Genomic DNA, 20987 nt, shown 5'->3' with positions numbered 1-20987 from the left:
CCATGATTCATTGTTTGCGTATAACACCCAGTGCTCCAGTCAGTATGTGCCCTCCTTAATACCCATCACCAGGCTAACCCATCCCCCACCCCCTCCCCTCTAGAACCCTCAGTGTGTTTCTCAGAGTCCATCGTCTCTCATGGTCCATCTCAAAGGTATTTTTAAGCCCTGGGTCTGGCATGCCTAGACATCCTCACCTTCCTACCCCCCAGCCTGGCTCCCTGCAGGGGTACTGAGAATGAGACCTGGGAAACACCCAGGTCTAGAGTCAGACTGATTTAGATTTGAAGCCCATCTTTGTCTTATTAGCCCAATGACCCTAATTAGACAAGTTATTTAACTCTCTTAACCCTTTTTTCACCTTAAAATGGTGCTCATAAAACTATCCCCATTGTATTGTTATAAACATTTGATGATCTGATCCATAAATGTATTAATCACAATATGTGGCATATAATTGCCATTTAATAAACAGTATATGTGATTTATGTATACGTAAGTGTACAGACATTTACACCCCATGTGCCCATCTTTTCTTCACTCACACATGCAATTTACTTATCTGTCCTCAATGCCATTCAGGCAGAGTCCTGCCCTTTTGCCCTTGAAGCATTCACATTTTTCCAAATTCACAATTAGCTAATGCAAGAATCTAATCAATGAAAATGTGCTAATAAGAAAGGATGAGAGAAGAGGACAGTGACTACTGCCTGCCAACTCAAATATCCCTCAGTGGTAAAATATGGCTCTTGGAAACAAAACTATTCTAAAAATTGCATAGGCCAGAGCAGTGACTTATGGTATGAATTTTAAGTAGCACCATCTGGGAGATTCCTGTAGTAGCTCTATGTAACCGTGACCACTTCCTTTACATGTGCTAATATGTAAGCCATCACTAATTTTAAAATAAATAAATAAAATTTAAATGGATATTGTGTCCTTTTTCATATAAATTAAAGTACATGCAGAGATGCTCCATTTACCCCAGAACATTCTACAAAATAAATATAACTCACAGGAAAATAGGGCAATGGGAAGGCTAAATGCTCATGTAATGTCAGTGATAAAGCAAAACCCAGAACACAATTCCCTTTTCAAGTCAATATTTCTAGACCTGACTTCATAAAGTGTAACTAAAAAAAGAAACACAGCTTTGAAAACTTCATCCAAAAGATCAAAAATCTGTGAATTAGACAATCACAAGAGAGTCACACCTTTTGCCACACTAACAGGAAAGACTTAAATAATGGACTCGGTGGCTGGCAATGCGAGTCAGCTACTTAGTCATTTTTCTAGACACTATCCATCATTGAACACATTCCCGAATTTCATGCAACCTAATTTAAACTTCTATCTGGCTGTTCTGATCAGAATAAACATTCAATCAGGTAAAAGCTTGACAACCCTGACACCTAGTGGTTGTGAGGAAATTGGTGAAGATCAGCTTGGGAAAATTAGCTAGCTAGTTACTGTGGCAGCACCTCACAAATACATAAAATTTAGTGATTACTAACATTTTTTTAAAAAAATACTGATTCTGAAAGCAACTCTATAAAAGTCTATTTTTGTTCTGTACTTATTGAGAGGTCTATACAAGGAGGCTAAAAGCCTTGCTTTTGTAAAGTATATTTTCCTTCCCCCTTACACATTTAGCAAAATTCCACTAATCTTCAGAGATCAAACAAGAAAACTAAAGGTTGATTCAGACTTTGGCATATTCGCGATTCTTTCCCTCAATTTTGTATGTACATCTATATCCTTTTCCTGGTCATCAAGTGATTTTTCTCCTCAAGTATCCCCTTGTCAAATATAAAAGCCATCTGGCCAAGCCATCACAGAGGCTTCCTTTATGACACTGAGGCGCCCTTAGTCAAAGGATAGTTATAGCTTCACAAACCAGCAGAAGTTTTCTTGAAGAGAGGTATAAGGACACATGTGGAAAGCCCCAAACTGCACATCTAAAAGCAAGAGCCACAATGAATGCTTCAGAGGCCATATGAACAGAGCAGGTCACACAGCACAGCACAACCTACTTCTGCCCTAAACAGTAGAAGGTAAGTCTCCCCAGATCCACTTAAACCTGACAGGCAGGATGGCAGGAAGCATAAAGTGTTCATCTCCTCCACGAAGGAGAGTTCTGACTCCTACCTGCTGACGTTTGAAGGCTAAATAATCCAGATTTTCCAGCTCCTTCCCAAGCTTCTGGTAGGTTTTCTGGAGGTCAGATTTATTGGAAACATTTTTGAGAGACTCAAATGTTCTTTGAAACTGAAATTGAAAAACAAAAGTAAATCATTAGGCTAGCAGGACATTCTTCTCAAATGCCTAACTAGCTAAAACAGAGAAATGGTCCAGACTGAACCTCAGTTTCTCTCATTCATAATCCAGAGAGAACAAATGCTAATTGTCTTTCAATGAAATAACAAAGACTGATTATAAAGAATTAGAAACCGTATCATAAGTATAACCAACATTATTGCATGAATGGGAAGCGCGTTTAGTCCTCATTCCAACAAAAGAGCATACCTCATTAAAAAAAAAAAAAACCTGTGTTTTAGCATATACTGCTACTTCTAATGAAAAAAAATTGTGATGAATGTATAATTTCAAATCATAATGAGGAAGTACTAAAGGAGCTCTCACATTCCAATCATGGAAACAAATATATATAAAGGTAGCTGCTTGCCTCCATAGAAATATCCATGCAAAATAAGCACCCCACAAACTTCAGCCAGGAAGATCTCTCAGATCTCATATTTTGAGAAGGAAAGAAAACTAACATTTTGGTGATCGAAGCATATGTAGCACGTTCAGCAAACATTTATTCATTTCTGCTCTATAACGCAGAAATGATTTACAACAGTTATAAAATCAGTTCTGCTGAATCAGAATGTTTCTGTCCATTTTTAAGTCAGATACTAGATAAACACAAAGGAGACAAATTGCAGTGGATCACAGAATATTGTTCTGCTGCTAATAATTAATTAAACAAAGGAAGCTCACAAGAAATTCAATTCTTGGTTTATTTTAGTAAATTAGAACATACTTTGGAAGATTAGTGATTGAAAATGTCAAGTAATGTCACTTGCAATGACATTTGCATTTGCTCTCTCTTCATGTCATTTATTTCCCGTATTCTCACTGCATGCCTTTAGACAGATTTCTACAGATAGAGACTTCACCATCTTAAACACACCAGAATTCCACGGACTATGATGCTATGAGACAGGTTAATAAGATTTTATAGAATATTATTAAGTTTCCAGGGAAATGATTTGACCTTACTATTCAAACTCTATGGAATAAGTCATATTATAATGGCATTCTACTGAATTAAAGCCTCAGTTTCATGAAAGCAACATGTTTATCTCAATCCAAGGTGACAGAGGAAAAAGAAACGGAAAACAACAGTGCTAAGCTTCCTCAGCACTACAGCAAATTAAATTCAACAAATAATCTTTTAGAACCTACTATGCACAAGGTACTACTATGAATATTAAACATATTTCCTGCCCTAAAGGAACTTATAAACGACTCAGGAACTAGATATGAAACTCAGAAGTGGGAAAGACATTTACTGAGTGCCTGCTCAGTGTCAGATACTTTTGTGCTTTCCAATTTAATCCTATTTCACTCCCCATTCTACAAGTGAGTATACTGGGACTCAGAGAGTATAAACCGGGTTTTTACTACAGTATTTGTGCTCTTTCTACAATACCACTAACTCTAACACAAGGTAAAGTAGTAAAGAGAATACAAAAAGAGAGAGAGAGATAAAAGCAACATGTGGTAAAACAGAAAAAAACTAGGTATAGCAATTGAAGGACTCAGGCCATATAGAAGACATGAAGAGATCTGCATTGGGCTTCAAATGGAAGGACAAGTTCTCAGAGCCTTAAATGGGAACAGATTCTACCCATCAATTTAAACAAAGTCTGCTAGTTTTCCCCATTTTATAGCATAGCAAACAAATTTCTCTTGACATAATTGTAATGACTTTTATATTAACTATCGTGTTGTATGATCATTTCTGTGCCTTGCCCATTTCTTGGTCCCTTCTTACTACATTCAAATCAAAATACCAAATCTAATATTCTAAACAATTTAAGTAATTTTGCTGACCATATAAACTATTTTACCAATCAATCAGTTTAATCCTAAGCACTTTATTTTCCCTAAAAAATATTAGCTCTACTTCTTAAATATTTCTTCTTCACATTTATTTCTGTGAACTTTATACAGCTCCAAATAGGAATTTTAGGGTAAACACATTTACAAGTCTTAAAAATAAAAAAACAGGGGCGCCTGGGTGGCTCAGTTGGTTAAGCGACTGCCTTCGGCCCAGGTCATGATCTCAGCGTCCTGGGATTGAGCCCACATCGGGCTCTCTGCTCAGTGGGAAGCCTGCTTCTCCCTTTCCCACTCCCCCTGTTTGTGTTCCCTCTCTCGCTGTCTCTCTCTGTGTCAAATAAATAAATAAAATCTTAAAAATAAAATTAAATTAAAATTAAAAAAATTTAAAAACCCATAAAAACCAAGCAATATGTCCATGGCCAAAGAAGAAAGGGAGACAATCCAGCAAGAATAAATCACCACAATATATTTCTATGAAAAATCAGTTTGTGTAAAGTGGAGACTTTAAAGTTTGAACTTTCATTATCAAGAGTTACACTCTCCACTTATTGATACTAAGTAGCTCAAAGAACTCAAACTATGATGATTCATTTATTTAAGTAGGTTTTTTTCCCATACAACAACAAATAATTGTCAAGGAAAGGTCATACAAAGTATCTGTAGTGTACTTTAGTTTAGATCCCTGTTAAATACACCCCATCTCTCTCTGCCCATATATATACTTAAAGATGCTAAAGAGTAAAAGCAATAATTTCACCTTGCAGATAAAGCTGACATGCAAAAGATAAAAATAAGACAGTGATTAAAGTGAGGTTTAGATTTTACTTTTAAAAAATTAGATGTTGACTTTATTTGAGGATTTTTCATTCCAATAGGCCACTGTGCTTGATCACTGCAATAGACCTCTTGAGATTTTCTCATTAGTTCAGTGCATTGCAATTTCATTATGTTGACTATGTCTCAAAATAAATTCTCTCTCAGTTGAAGGTAAGTTGGGAAAGGAAGCATAATTAATTGAAGAGATTTTAAAATTCCTAGATTTTACTTCTTCAAACTTTTGAGTGGAAATTTAAAATAAGCAAAGAAGCCCCCAAAATTTGTCGAACATTACATTTATCCTGTGTTAATATTTTTCCCTTACTACAAAATTCAAATGTAAGATAAAAAAGCCCAATGAATAAATCTGACCTCCAAACAAGCCTAGGAATGTAAAACTGACAAAACTGAATATCAAAATGGTCTCTGAACTGGGAAACAAATGCAAATTCTGTCCTATTTGATTACCTTATCAAACATCACAGGGCAGACAAGACAAAAATGAGAAGATGCAAACATTATCTCTAAGCCCAAAACTTGCCATTAAAGTAAGCATTATAAACACTCCCAGTGTGTTTTCTCATAAAATTCTTTTCTGTTCAGATTTTGGTTCAAGATGGCAATGTAGGAAGGTCCTGAATTCACATCCTCCCATAGACACACTGAAACTACAGTTATATATGGAACAGTTTCCTCTGGTAAAAAACCTAAAAACTGGCTGAGCAACCACTTCACATCAAGCAAATGAGAGGTAAACCTCAAAGGCTGAGACACAATCTCACCATAAACCCCATCCCCAGCATGGCAACCCACATTTGGGAGGAAACTCAAAACCCACAGCTATTCCTTGAGTATTAAAGGGTTTGTACACCACATCGGGCCAACATTTAAGACCAACACCTGAGAAAAACCTAAAACAAGTGGCTTTGAAGACCAATAGGGCTCATGCCCACAAGATCCACAGGGCTTTGGAAACCTGAGAAATGGCTCTTAAAGAGCTGTGTGCAGGAGCGCCTAGGTGGCTGAGTCATTAAAGCGTCTGTCTCTTGATTTCAGCTGAGGTCATGATCTCAGGATCATGAGATTGAGCCCCAAGGTGGGCTGAGCACTCAGTGGGGACTCGAGATTCCATCTCTCCTCTCTCTCTCTCCCCCTCAAAATAAATAAATCTTCAAAAAAAAAAAAAGAGCACTGCATGCAGACTCACCCAGCACAGAAGCAGCCCTTTGAAGATTTTATTTATTTAATTGGGAGAGAGAGAGAGCATTAAAAGGGGGAGAAACAGAGGGAAAGGTAGAGGGAGAAGGACAAGCAGACTCCTCACTGAGCGGGGAGCCCCACATGGGCTCCATCCCAGGACCCCAAGACCATGACTTGGCCGAAGTCAGACGCTTAACTGACTGAGCCACTTAGGCGTCCCTTTTTCTTTTCTTTTTTCTTTTTTTTTTTTTTAGATTTTATTTATTTATTTGAGAGAGTGAGAGAAGCAGCTGCCCTTGAAAAGCATCCCAACTTTATGTGAAAAGACTCATTTGTCAATTTTACTTTATTTATATTTTAATTTTAATTCCAGTATAGTTAACATATGGTGTTATATTAATTTCAGGTAGACAATATAGTAATTCAAAAATTCTATGCATTACTCAGGGCTCATCAAGATAAGTGTACTCAGGGTGACTGGGTGGCAGAGTTGGAAGCATCTGACTTCGTTTTGGCTCAGGTCATGATCTCATAGTCGTGGGATCGAGCCCCACAACCGGCTCCACACTCAGCACAGTCTACTTAAGGTTCTCTTTCTCCCATCTCCCTCTGCCCCTCCCCGCTCTCTCACTCTCTCTCTCAAAATAAATAAATAAATAAATCTTTAAAATGTGTGTGTGTGTGTGTGTGTGTACTCTTAATCCCCATCACCTATTTCACCCATTCCCCCACCCACCTCCCTCTGGTAACCATCAGTTTGCTCTCTATAATTAAGAGTCTGTTTTTTGGTTTTTCTCTTTTTTCCTTTGTTCATTTGGTGTTTTTTTTTATTTCAATTCCAGTTAACATAAAGTGTAATATTAGCTTAAAGTGTGTAATACAGTGATTCAACACTTCCATACAACACCCGGTGCTCATCACAAGTGCACTCCTTCATCCCCTTCACCTATTTCACCCACCTGCCAAGCCACCTCCCTTCTGGTAGCCATCAGTTTGTTCTCTATAGTTAAGAGTCTGTTTCTTAGATTACCTTTCTTTTTTTTTTTCTTTCCCCCTGCTTGCTTGTTTTGTTTCTTAAATTCCACATATGAATGAAATCATATGGTATTTGTCTTTCTCTGACTGACTTACTAAACTTAGCATAATACTTTCTAGCTCCATCTATGTCATTGCAAATGGCAAGATTTCATTCTTTTTGATGTCTGAGGAATATTCCTATATATATATACACCACCTCTTCTTTATCTATTCATCAGTCGATGGACATTTGGGCTTTTTCCATAGTTTGGCTATTATTGATAACAGTGCTATAACCATTGGGGTGCATATAGCCCTCTGAATTAGTATTTTTGTATTATTTGGAAAAATACCTAGTAGTGCAATTGCAGGATCATAAGGTAGTTCTATTTTTAACATTTTGAGGAACCACCATACTGTTTTCCACTGTGGCTGCACCAGTTTGCATTCCCACAACGGTGCAGGAGAGCTGGCGCTCTCCTTTCCCCACAGCCTCACCAACACCTGTTGTTTCTTGTGTTGTTGATTTTAGCTATTCTGACAGGTGGGAGGTGATATCCCATTGAAGTTTTGATTTATATTTCCCTGACGATGAGTGATGTTGAGCAGCTTTTCATGTGTCTGACGGCCATCTGTATGTCTTCTTTAGAAAAATGTCTATTCATGTCTTCTGCCCATTTTTAATTGGATTATTTGTTTTTAGGGTGTTGAGTTTTATATGTTCTTTGTATATTTTGGATATGAGTCTTTTATCAGATGTCATTTGTAAATATCTTCTCCCATTCCGCAGGCTGCCCTTTAGTTTTGTTGATTATTTCCTTCACTGTGCAGAAGCTTTTTATTTTGATGAAGTCCCAATAGTTTATTTTTGCTTTTGTTTCCATTGGTTCAGGAGACATCTAAAAAGAAGTTGCTATGGTCAATATCAAAGAAATTACTACCTGGTTCTCTTCTGGGATTTTTATGGTTTCAGGTCTCACATTTAGGTCTTTAATCCATTTTGAATTACTTTTGTGTATGGTGCAACAGTGTCATCCAGTTACATTCTTTTGCATGTTGCTGTCTAGTTTTCCCAACACCATTTGTTGAAGAGACATTCTTTTTACCCATTGGATATTCCTTCCTGCTTTGTCAAATACTAATTGACCATATGGTTGTGGGTTCGTATCTGGGTTTTCTATTCTGTACCATTGATCTACATGTCTATTTTTATGCCAGTACCATACTGCTTTGATTAGTACAGCTTTGTAATATAATTTGAAGTCCAGAATTGTGATGCTTCCAGCTTTGCTATTTTTTTTAATCAAGGTTACTTTGGCTATTTGGGGCTTTTTGTGGTTCTATACAAATTTCAGGATTGTTTATTCTACTTCTGTGAAAAACGCTGTTGGTATTTTGATAGGGATTGCATTAAATGTGTAGATTGCTTTGGGTAGTATAGACATTTTAACAATATTTGTTCTTCCAATCCATGAGCATGGAACATCTTTTAATTTCTTTGTGTCATCTTCAATTTCTTTCATCAGCATTTTATAGTTTTCAGAGTACAGATCTCTTACCTCTTTGATTAGCTTTATTCCTAGGTATCTTACTGGTTTTGATGCAAGTGTAAATGGAATGATTCTTAAATTCCTGTTTCTCCTGCTTCACTATTGATGTATAGACATATCACAGATTTGTGTATGTTAATTTTGTATCCTGCGCCTTTACTGAATTCATTTATCCATTCCAGGTGTTTTTTGGTAGAGTCTTTTGGGTTTTCTATATATAGAATCTGCAAGTAGTGAAAGTTTTACTTCTTCCTTGATGATTTGGATGCCTTTTATTTCTTTTTGTCATCTGATTGCTGTGGCCAGGACTTCCAGTGAATAAAAGTGGTGAGAGTCGATATTCCTGTCTTGTTCCTGATTGTAGAGGAAAAGCACTCAGTTTTTCCCCAATTAGGATGCTATTAGCTGTGGGTTTTTCACATATGGCCTTTATTACTATCCCTACTTTGTTGAGGGTTTTTTTTAATTAAGAATGGGTGATGGACTCTGTCAAATACTTTTTCTGCATCTACTGAATGATCACGTGGTTCTTATCCCTTATTTTACAAATGTGATATATCACATTGATTGATTTGAGAATATTGAACCATCTTTGCAGCCCAGGAATAAATCCCACTTATCGTGGTAAATGATTTTTTTAATGTATTGTTGGATTCAGTTTGCTAGTTTTTTGTCGAGAATTTGTGCATTTATGTTCATCAGAGATATTGGCCTATAGTTCTCTTTCTTTTGTGGTATCTTTATCTGATTTTGGTATCAGGGTAATGCTGGCCTCATAGAATGAATTTGGGAGTTTTCCTTCCTTTTCTATGTGTTGGGATGTTTGAGAATAGGTATTAACTCTTCTTTAAATATTTGTAGAATTCACATGTGAAGCCATCTGGTCTTGGAATTTTGTTTGCTAAGAGTTTTTTGATTATTAATTTCTTTGCTGGTTATTGGACTGTTCAAATTTTCTATTCCTTCCTGATTCAGCTTTGATAGTTTGTTTCTAGGAATTTATCCATTTTTTCAAGGTTGTCCAATTTGTTGGCATATAGTTTTCCATAATATTCTCTTAATAATTGTATTTTTGTGGTGTTGGTTGTTGTTTCTCCTCTCTCATTTGTGATTGTATTTATTTGGGTCTTTTCTCTTTATTTTTTGATAAGTCTGGCTAGAGGTTTATCAATTTTATTTTTTTCAAAGAACAAGCTTCTGATTTCATTGATCTGTTCTATTGGTTTTTTAGTTTCTATATCATTTATTTCTGCTCTAATATTTATTGTTTCCTTCCCTCTTCTGGCTTTAGGCTTTGTTTGTTTTTCTTTTTCTAGTTCCTTCAGGTGTAAGGTTAGCCTGTATATTTGAGATTTTTCTTGCTTCCTGATATAGGCCTGTATTACTACGTACTTCCCTCTTAGAACCACTTTTGTTGCATCCCTAAGGTTTTAGACTGTTGTGTTTTCATCTTCCTTTGTGTCCATGTATTTTACTATTTCTTCTTTCATTTCCTGGTTCATCCATTCATTATTTATTAGCATGTTGTTTAACCTCCATGTACCTGTGCTCTTTCTAGATTTTTTCTTGTGGTTGATTTCTAGTTTTATAACATTGTGGTCAGAAAAGATGCATAGATATTCAATCTTTTTGCATTAGTTGAGAGTTTTGTGACCTAAAATGTGATCTATTCTGAAGAATGTCCCATGTGTACTTGAAAAGAATGTGTATTCTGCTGTTTTAGGATGGAATGTTCTGACTATATCTGTTAAGTCCATCTGGCCCAGTGTGTCATTCAAAGTCATTGTTTCCTTGCTAATTTTTTGCTTAGATGATCTGTCCAGTGATGTAAGTGGGTGGTTAACATCCCTTCCTATTATTGTATTATTATCAATTAGTTCCTTTAGCATTGTTATTAACTGCTTTATGTATTTGAGTGCTCCCATACTGGGTGCATAAATATTTACAATTGTTATATCCCCTTTAATATTATCTAGTGCTTTTCTTTGTCTCTTGTTACAGTCTTTATTTTATACTCTAGTTTCTCTGATATAAGTATTGCTACTCCAGCTTTCTTTTGACATCTATTTGCATGATAAATGTTTCTCCATCCCCTCACTTTCAATTTGCCGGTGCCTTTAGGTCTAAAATGAGTCTTTTTTAGGCAGCATATAAATAGGTCCTGTTTTTTATCCTTTCTCACACCCTATGTCTTTTGATTGGAGCATTTAGTGCATTTACATTCAACGTAACTATTGATAGATATGTATTTATTGCCATTTTACTACTTGTTTTGTAGTTGTTTCTGAAGATTTTCTCTGATCCTTTCTTGTCTTTCTCTCATTCTTTTTTTGCTTATTTTCTTTAGTGATATATTTGGATTTCTTTCTCTTTATTCTTGCATATTTATTTTATTGATTTTTTTAAGATTTATTTATTTGTTTGTTTGTTAGAGAGGAAGAGAGAGACAGAGAGCACAGCAGGGGGGAGTAGCAGGCAGAGGCAGAGGGAGAAGCAGGCTCCCCGCTGAGCGAGGAGCCTGATGCGGGACTTGATCCCAGAACTCTGGGATCATGACCTGAGCCGAAGGCAGACACTTAATCGACTGAGCCACCCAGGCATCCCAGTTCTTGCATATTTAGTAGTAGTTTTGATATATCATTACCATTAAGTTTGTATATAACTTCTTCTACGAATAGCAATCTAAATCTATATTAAGTTGATGATCATTCAAGTTTGAATCCCTTCTTTTCTCCTCTCCTCTACTGTTTTAGGTATATATTATTATATTTTATATCCTTTTTTTATGTGAGTTCCTTGACTTAAATTTACAGAAATATTCATTTTTACTGCTTTTGTGTTTCCTGCCTAATTTATACTATCATTTTTGGTCTCTCCTTTCCACTCAGAGTCCCCTTTCATATTTTTTTGCAGGGCTGCTTTAGTGGTCATGACCTACTTTAGTTTTTCTTTGTCTGGGAAACCATCGCTCCTTCTGTTGCTGAATAGAGTATTCTTGGCTAGGCTTTTCCCATTCAGAACCTTGAATGTATCATGCCACTCCCTTCTGGCTTGCCAAGTTTCCATTTAGAAATCCACTGTTAGCCATATGGGTCTTCCCTTGTAAGATAAGGACTTCTTTTATCCTGCTGCTTTTAAGAGTCTTCTTTACCACTATATTTTACAAATTTACATACAATATGTCTTGGTATTGGCCTGCTTTTGTTGATTTTGATGGGAGTTCTCTGTGCCTCCTGGATGTGCCTATTTCCTTCCCCAGATTAGGGAAGTTTTCAGCTATTATTTCTTCAAATACATTTTCTGCCCCCTTCTCTCCCTTCTTCTTCTTCTGGGATTCCTATAATACAAATGTTGATCCATTTGATGGAGTCACTGAGTTCCCTAAATCTATTCTGTTGTATAATTCTTCTTTTGTTCAGCTTCACTGCTTTCTATTACTTTGTCTTCTAGATCATTAATTCATTCCTCTGCTTCTTCTAGCCTGCAGTTCATTGCATCAAGGGTGCCTCTAAACACATTTTTTGCACTCTTCATCTCTGATTCTTTTTTAATTCTTTTATCAATGTGGTAAGGGTGTCACTGATATCCTCTATAATTTTCTCAAGCCTGGTGAGTACCCTTACGATCATTGCTTTAAGTTCTCCATCAGGCATGTTACTTATATCCACTTCACTTAGATCTTTGACCATGGCCCTGACTTGTTCTTTCATTTGGGATAAATTCCTGTTTTCACATTATGTCTAAGTCTCTGCCTTCTTTACTGTGTTAGAAAAGCCAGTTGTGTCTCCCAGTACTGAAAGTAACAGCTCTACGAAGAAGAGGTCATGTAGTGCCCAGGGCCTGGAGCTTCAGGGAGTGTCTCCAGTGTGTGTTGTGTGCTCTCTCCTGTTGTTCTGACTCCTCTCTCCTCCAGGTCAGTCATCTGCAGAGTCTCTCCCTGCCTGTTGTGGGCAGTGTTTGGTCCCTTGTCTGAACGTGGTGAGTTTTAAATGGGTGAGCTCTGGTCTGCTTGTGAGATGAGACCTGTTACCACCACCAGAAATGAGGCCCTGCATCTCTCTAGCTGGGAGATGTAGTGTGGGCAGGGATTTGTCTTGGTCTTCTGGGGGAGGGGCCAGCCATACTGGGACTGAGGCAAGCATGACCAATAAGGACATTTTGACCAGAGCACAGCACGGTGGGGCAGGGTTTGGTATAAGCAACTTAGACAGCCAGTGTCAACAGTGCATTGCTTCACACAAGTGGCTCTGTGTTTATGCTGAGGTGCAGGGAGGGAAATGGCACTAGCCAGCTCCTTTGTTCCCAAAGAAGTATCTCCATGAATGCTGCCTCTCAGGGACGTGCTCCAAAAAGAGTGAATACTCTTCCCACTGTGTGTCCCACACACACTCTTCAGATCACTGTTTCCATGCTATCTGACCCCTGGGGTTGCTGGTCTATCTTCTCTCCAGGAGTAGCACAATGCCCTCCACGCTGTATCCCAGCCAAAGCCACTTAAAACTCCAGGCTTTAAGCCCCATTGGTTGCAAGAACTCACAAATTCAGCCCAACTAGTTTTCCAAGCCAATGGCTTTGGGGAAATGTTCTCCTTGTGTTCCCCTGTATGTTCCATCATCTCTTGCTCTTCTCTGTGACCAAGGATCCCTCCAGTCCAAAGCAGCCTTCTTTCTCCCCTAAACCATGTCTCTACACTTCCTACCTTCTTAGATATGGCCTCTAATCTGTTTAGTTGTTGTGTGTTCTGTCAGTCTTCAGGTCGATTTCTGGGATATTTAAGATGATTTGATAGCGGGTGCCTGGGTGGCTCAGTTTGTTAAGCGACTGCCTTCGGCTCAGGTCATGATCCTGGGGTCCTGGGATCGAGTCCCACATCGGGCTTCCCTTGCTATTCAGGGAGCCTGCTTCTCTCTCTCCATCTGCCTGCCACTCCCCCCTGCTTGTGCTCTCTCTCTGTCAAATAAAGAAATAAAATCTTTCAAAAAAAAAAGATGATTTGATAGCTATCTAGCTGTATTTGTAAGAAAAGGTCAGCCTGGGATCCTCCTATTCCACTGCCACCTTTCTGCACCCATCCTGTTTGTTTAGTAAATTCCACATGTGAGTGAAATCATATATTTGTCTTTCTCTGATTGACTTATTTCACTTAGCATAATACACTCTAGCTCTATCCACATCTTTGCAAATGGCAAGATCTCATTCTTTTTGATGGCTGAGTAATATTCCATATACCACATCTTTATCCATTCATCAGTTGAAGACATTTGGGCTCTCTCCATAGTTTGGTTAGTGTTGATAATGCTGCTATAAACATCAGGGTACATGTGCCCCTTCGAATGTATATTTTTGTATCCTTTGGGTAAATACCTAGTAGTGCAATTGCTAGATTGTAGGGTATTTCTATTGTTAACTTTTTGAGGAACCTCCATTCTGTTCTCCAGAGTGGCTTCACCCATTTGCATTCCCACCAAAAGTGCAAGAAGGTTCCCCCTTCTCCACATCCTTGCCAACACCTATTGTTCCTTGTGTTGTTGATTTTAACCATTCTGACAGGGGTGAGGGAGCATCTCATCATGGTTTTATTTGTATTTGCAATTCCACTGCTGGGTATTTATATGAAGAAAATGAAAACACTAACTTAAAAAGACATATGCACCCTCAACTCTTTTTTCCCACAAATCAACTCTCTGCAGTTCCTACCTTCCATGGGTTTGTAGACATGCAGCTTTGTTCCATGTCTACAAAGACTTCTGACTGATTTCTTGGGTATTCAAAATGATTTGATATTCATCTAGCTATGTTTGAGGGAGAAGGCAAGCTTAAGGTCACGCTATTCCTCTATCTTAACTCTCCTGATCAGAAAAAATGTACTTTAAAACAAAAACTATAAAAGGTGAAAAAGAAGGGGATTACATAACAATAAAGAGGTCAATCAAATAAGATGATATAATATTTGTAAATATTTATGCACTCAACACAGGAGCACCTAAATATATAAAGCAAATATTAACAGACCTAAAAATAGATATAAACAGCAATGTAATAGTAGGGTACTTCAATACCCCATTACATCAGTGGATAGATCATCAAGACAGAAAATCAATAAGGAAATATCAACCTTAACACATTAGACCAGATGGACTTAACAGATAAATAAAGCACATTCCATCCAAAAGCAACAGAATACACATTCTTCAAAAGTGCACATGTAACATTCTCCACAATAAATCATGTTAGGTCAAAAAACAAGTCTTAACAAATTTAAGAAGCTTGAAATTATACTAAACATCTTTTCTGAACACAATGGTATAAAACTAGAAATAACTTACAAGAAGAAAACCAGAAAACTCACATATATGTGGAGATTAAATGGCATGCTACTGAACAATGAAAAAGAACAAAGACTAAAGTAAAGTTGCAAGATACAAAATCAGTATACAAAAATCTGTTGTTTTTATATACTAATAATGAACTATCAGGGAGAGAAATTGTAAATATTCCATTTACAATTGCATCAAAAAGAATAAAATACCTAGGAATAAATTTAACCAAGGAGGTGGAAGACATATACATTGAAATCTGTAAAACACTGATGAAAAAAATTGAGGAAATAAACGAAACACAAATAAATGGAAAGATATTCTGAGATCATGGTTTGGAAAAATTATTATTGTTAAAATATCCACACGACCCAAAGCAATCTACAGGTTCAATGCAATCCCTATCAAAATTCCAATGATACTTTTTTCAGAAATTGAAAAATAATCCTAAAATCTGTATGGATACACAAAAGACCCTGAGTAGCCAAAGCAATCTTGAAAAAGAACAAACTCAAGGTATCATGCTCTCTGATTTCAAATAACAAAGCTATAGTAATAAAAAATATTTAATATTGGCATAAAAACTGACATAGATTAATGGAACAAAACGGAGAGCCCAGAAATGAACCCACACATATATGGTCAATTAATTTGTGACAAAGAAGCCTAGAATATGCAATGGGGAAAGGACAATCTCTTTAATAAATGGGCATCCAGAAAAACTGGACATGCAAAAGAATGAAACTGGACAACTATCTTAAACCATACACAGAAATTACTAGAAATGGATTAAAGACTTGAATGTAAAACCTAAAACCATATAACTCCTAGAAGAAAACATAAGCAGAAAGCTCCTTCGCATCAGTCTTGGAGGTAATTTTCTGGATTTGACACCAAAAATAAAGGCATCAAATGCAAAAACAAACAAGTGGAACTAAATCAAACTGAAAATCTTCTGCACAGCAAAGGAAACCATAACCAAAATGAAAATACAACATACTGAATAGGATAAAATACTTGCAAATCATACATCTGATAAGGGGTTAATATCCAAAATGCATAAAGAACACATAAACTCAATAGCAAAAAGAAAAACAATCTGATTTAAAAATAGGCACAGGATCTGAATAGATATTTTTCCAAAGACATACAGATGACACAGAGGTACATGAAAGGTGCTCAATATCACTAAGCATCAAAAAAATGCAAATCAGAGCCACAAGGAGATATCACCTCACACCCATCTGAATGACTATTACTAAGAGACAAGAAATAACAAGTTTTAGGGAGGATAGGAAGAAAAGGAATCCTTCTTCACTGTTGGTGGGAATGTAAATTGGTACAAACACTACGGAAAAGAGTATGGAGGTTCCCCCAAAAAATTAAAAATAGAACTACCATATGATCTAGCAACTCCACTTCTGGGTATTTATATGAAGAAAATGAAAACACTAACTTGAAAAGATATATGATCCCTATGTTCATTACAACATTATTAATAATAGCCAAGATGCTAAAACAACCCAAGTGTCCATCAACCAATGAATGGACAAAGTAAATTTGATCTAAATGCACAACCGAGTAATTTCAGCCATAAAAAAGAAGGAAATTTTGTCATTTGTGACAACATGGATGGACTTCAAGGGCATTACGGTAAGTAAAATAAGTCAGACAGAGAAAGACAAATACCATCTAATCTAACATGTGCAATCTAAAAAAAAAAACAAAACAATAACAAAAACAAAAACAGAAAAAAAGAAAAAGAAAAACCAAGCTCACAGTTACAGAGAACAGAGTAATGGTTGCCAGAGGCAGGGGTAGGTGTGGGAGAAATGGGTGAAGGGAATCAAAAGGTATAGACTTCTAGTTACAAAATAAGTAAGTCATGGTGATATAATGTACAGCATGGTGACTATAGTTAATAATAGTGTATTACATAATTACAAGTTGCTAAGAGTGCAGATCTTAGAAGTTCTTATTACAACGAAAAAACCTTTGAAAATGTGTATGGTGATAGATGTTAACTAGATTTATTGTGGTAATCATTTCACAATATATACAAATATTGAATCATTATGTTATACACCTGAGACTAATATGATGTTGTATATCAATTACACCTAAATAAAAATAAATTCCTTTCCATCCAGAAATAATAACAGTAATCTACCAAATAAAACAACAGAGACAATGATTGCTCATCTCCCATTAAAATAACTGAAAATCTGTTTTTCAGAAAAGAGAAGCATGAATAGGGCAGCAAGGAAAATGTCTAGTTGGACTTGGCATTCTTTCTTTCCTAATACATTTTCCTCCCTTTTTCTGACAACATAATGTTTAATAAATTTAAGCCAATGTTCTACATAAACTACACATTCAGTGAGTTCATGAAAATCATGTAGATTCATAGAGTAATTTGAGAAAGACGACAAGAAGAAAAACCAGCTGAAGCAGCAGAAAAAGATGCAGCCAGGGCTCTGGCAAGTAAAACTTCCCTGGCCCTCACTGCCAATGCCCTGGCTTCCTTTTGCAGTCAGATCAACAGATTGAAATAACTCCACAGCTCCAGCAGCCTAATAACTCCCACAATAAAAAAGTATCAAGGAGCATTGTTCCAAAAGAGCAGCCAGCTCAACAGATATCATTTTTTCTTGTTTATCATCCCATGCAACTGTACAAGGTGATAGATGTTACCTGTAACATTAAAAGAAAATCCCATACTCACAACATTATGTGTAGAAAAGAGTATCCAATAAGCATCTGATTAAAGGTACTGAATCACCAAGTGTGGTCTTAGTGTCCCTAAAATGTCAGTTTGAAACAATATCAAAAGATTTTGGAAACTAAAGCAGAAGAAAGGAACAGTCAAAAGAGTAATATATTAATGTTCTATAAATATTAATGTTTAGAGTAAAGAGAAATTTTTTAAGCATAAGAAATGGCTAATCTACCTTAGTCAAATATGGCAACCACAGAGGAACCAAAGTGAAGTATTACTGAGAAAAAATTTTTTTATTTTTCTAAACTTAATCCATTGACTTTCATACATATTTTCCAAATGAACTTACAAAATGATAATACCACTCATTATAGGGAACTTTGCAGCTGAAGCAGAAAATTAAAACACACATATCTCAAATGATTTTTTAATGTAAGGAATGATAACAAACTTAAATCTAGAACACAGAACAAAGGCATCCAAATCAGCAAAGAAGTCAAACTCTCACTCTTTGCAGATGACATGATACTCTATATGGAAAACCCAAAAGATTCCATCCCAAAATTGCTAGAACTCATACAGGAATTCAGCAAAGTGGCAAGATATAAAATCAATGCACAGAAATCAGTTGCATTCCTATACACTTACAGTGAGACAGAAGGAAGAGAAATTACAGTCGATCCCATTTATAATTGCACCCAAAAACATGAGATATCTAGGAATAAACCTAACCAAAGAAGCAAAGGATCTGTACTCAGAAAACTATAGAACACTGATGAAAGAAACTGAGGAAGACACAAAGAGATGGAAAAATGTTCCATGCTTATGGACTGGAAGAGCAAATATTGTTCAAATGTCTACACTACCTAGAGCAATCTACACATTCAATGCAATCCCTATCAAAATACCATCAACATTTTTCACAGAAATGGAACAAATAATCCTAAAATTTGTATGGAACCAGAAAAGACCCCAAATAGCCAAAGGAATGTTGAAAAGGAAAACCAGACCTGGTTACATCACAATCTCAGACTTCAAGTTCTATTACAAAGCTGTCATCATCAAGATAGTATGGTAATGGCACAAAACCAGACACATAGATCAATGGAACAGAACAGAGAACCCAGAAATAGAAAACCCTCAACTCTATGGTCAACTAATCTTTGACAAAGCAGGAAAGAATATCTAATGGAAAAAAGTCTCTTCAAAAAATGGTATTGGGAAAATTGGACAGCCACCTGCAGAAGAATGAAACTGGACCATTTTCTTACAGCATACACAAAAATAGACTCAAAATGGATGAAAGACCTAAATGTGAGAGGAATCCATCAAAATTCTAGAGAACACAGGTAGTAACCTCTTCAACCTTGGCTGCAGCAAATTCTTACTATACACGTTTCCAAAGGCAAGGGAAACAAAGGCAAAAATGAACTATTGGGACTTCATCAACATAAAAAGTTTTTGCACAGCAAAGGAAACAGTTGACAAAACCAAAAGACAACCACAAGAATGAAAAAAGATATTTGCAAATGACATACCAGTAGAGGGTTAATATCCAAAATCTATAAAGAACTTATCAAACTCAACACCCAAAGAACAAATAACCCAGTCAAGAAATGGGCAGAAGACATGAACAGACATTTCTGCAAAGAAGACATCCAAATGGCCAACAGACACATGAAAACATGCTCCACATCACTCGGCATCAGGGAAATACACATCAAAACCACAGTGAGATACCACCTCACACCAGTCAGAATGGCTAAAATTAACAAGTCAGGAAATGACAGATGTTGGCAAGGATGGGGAGAAAGGGGAACCCTCCTACACTGTTAGTGGGAATGCAAGCTGGTGCAGCCACTCTGGAAAACAGCATGGAGGTTCTTCAAAAAGTTGAAAATTGAGCTACCCTATGATCCAGCAATTGCAGTACTGGGTATTTACCCCAAAGATACAAACGTAGTGATGCGAAGGGGCACCTGCACCCCAATGTTTATAGCAGCAATGTCCACAATAGCAAAACTATGGAAAGAGCCCAGATGTCCATCAAAAGATGAATAATAAAGAAGCTGTGGTATATATATACAATGGAATACTACTCAGCCATAAAATTTAAATCTTGCCATTTGCAACAACGGGGATGGAACTAGAGGGTATTATGCTAAATGAAATAAGTCATTCAGAGAAAGACAATTATCGTATGATCTCACTGATACGAGGAATTTAAGAAACAAAACAGAGGATCATAGGGGAAGAGAAGAAAAAATAAAAGATGAAACCAGAGATGGAAACAAACCATAAGAGACTCTTAATCATAGAAAAACAAACTAAGGGTTGCTGGAGGGGAGGGATGTGGAGGGATGGGGTAAATGGATGATGGACATTAAGGAGGGCATGAGATGTAATAAGCACTGAATATTATATAAGACTGATGAATCACAGGCCTGTACCTTTCAAACCAATAATACATTATATGTTAATTAACTGAATTTAAATTTTAAAATGTTTTTTAAAAAAAAACAGAGAACAAAATTGGAGCTGAGGTCTAAATTAGAAATACTCCTATGGAATTGAAAGCACATTGGTCTTGAAATCTGGATTCAAATCCTTACTATGCCATTTAATAATTTCATACCTTTGGACAAGTCACTACTACTTCAATTTTTTATTGTTATCTGTAAAATGGGAGAAATTGTCCTTGCTTGCCTACTTTATAAGGTTGCTGTGAAATCAGCTGAGGAAAACTAAAAGACATCAATTGACAAATATTTATCATGGGCCTGGCAACATGCCAGACATACAGGAAATGGAGAAAAATAAAAAAGGAAAAGTTCTTGCCCTAATAAAATTTATAATCCAGCTTTACAGATTACTGCTTTGTAAATTTTAAAGTTCCATATATTGTAAAAGACCATTGTCATTAAACTCATTACATCTTTCAGCAATGAACAAAAATAGTCATTCAACAATTGTTTATTGAAAGACAGACAAAAAGACAAATACTGTATGATATCACTTACATGTGACACATAAACTAACAAATACCTGAGCTCATAGATACAGAGAACAGATTGGTGGTTGCCATATGCAGGGGTTGGGGGGTGGGGTGAAACGGGTGATGGGGTTCAAAAAATATAAACTTCCAGGTATAAAATAAATAAATCTTGGAGAGGTAAGGTAGAACACGGTGACTACAGCTAATAATACTGCACTACATATTTCAAAGTTGCTAAG

The 20987-nt window shown here is 36.5% G+C and overlaps 1 protein-coding gene across 3 annotated transcripts in view; it reads right to left on the bottom strand.

The window, feature by feature from the left end:
• Positions 1-20987, bottom strand: part of CTNNA3 (catenin alpha 3) — a 2007818-nt gene that overhangs the window by 1727651 nt on the left and 259180 nt on the right. For all 3 annotated transcript variants that reach the window (XM_073878933.1, XM_073878931.1, XM_073878932.1), the window contains one exon: positions 2149-2268. In XM_073878933.1, coding sequence (XP_073735034.1) covers positions 2149-2268 — 120 coding nt within the window. The remainder of the gene's footprint in view (positions 1-2148; positions 2269-20987) is intronic.

Source organism: Callorhinus ursinus, unplaced genomic scaffold (genome assembly GCF_003265705.2).
Source record: "Callorhinus ursinus isolate GAN/ISIS: 27379988/994484 unplaced genomic scaffold, GSC_fseal_2.0 scaffold31, whole genome shotgun sequence".
Lineage (NCBI taxonomy): Eukaryota > Metazoa > Chordata > Mammalia > Carnivora > Otariidae > Callorhinus > Callorhinus ursinus.
This window is presented reverse-complemented; position numbering and strand designations above follow the sequence as displayed.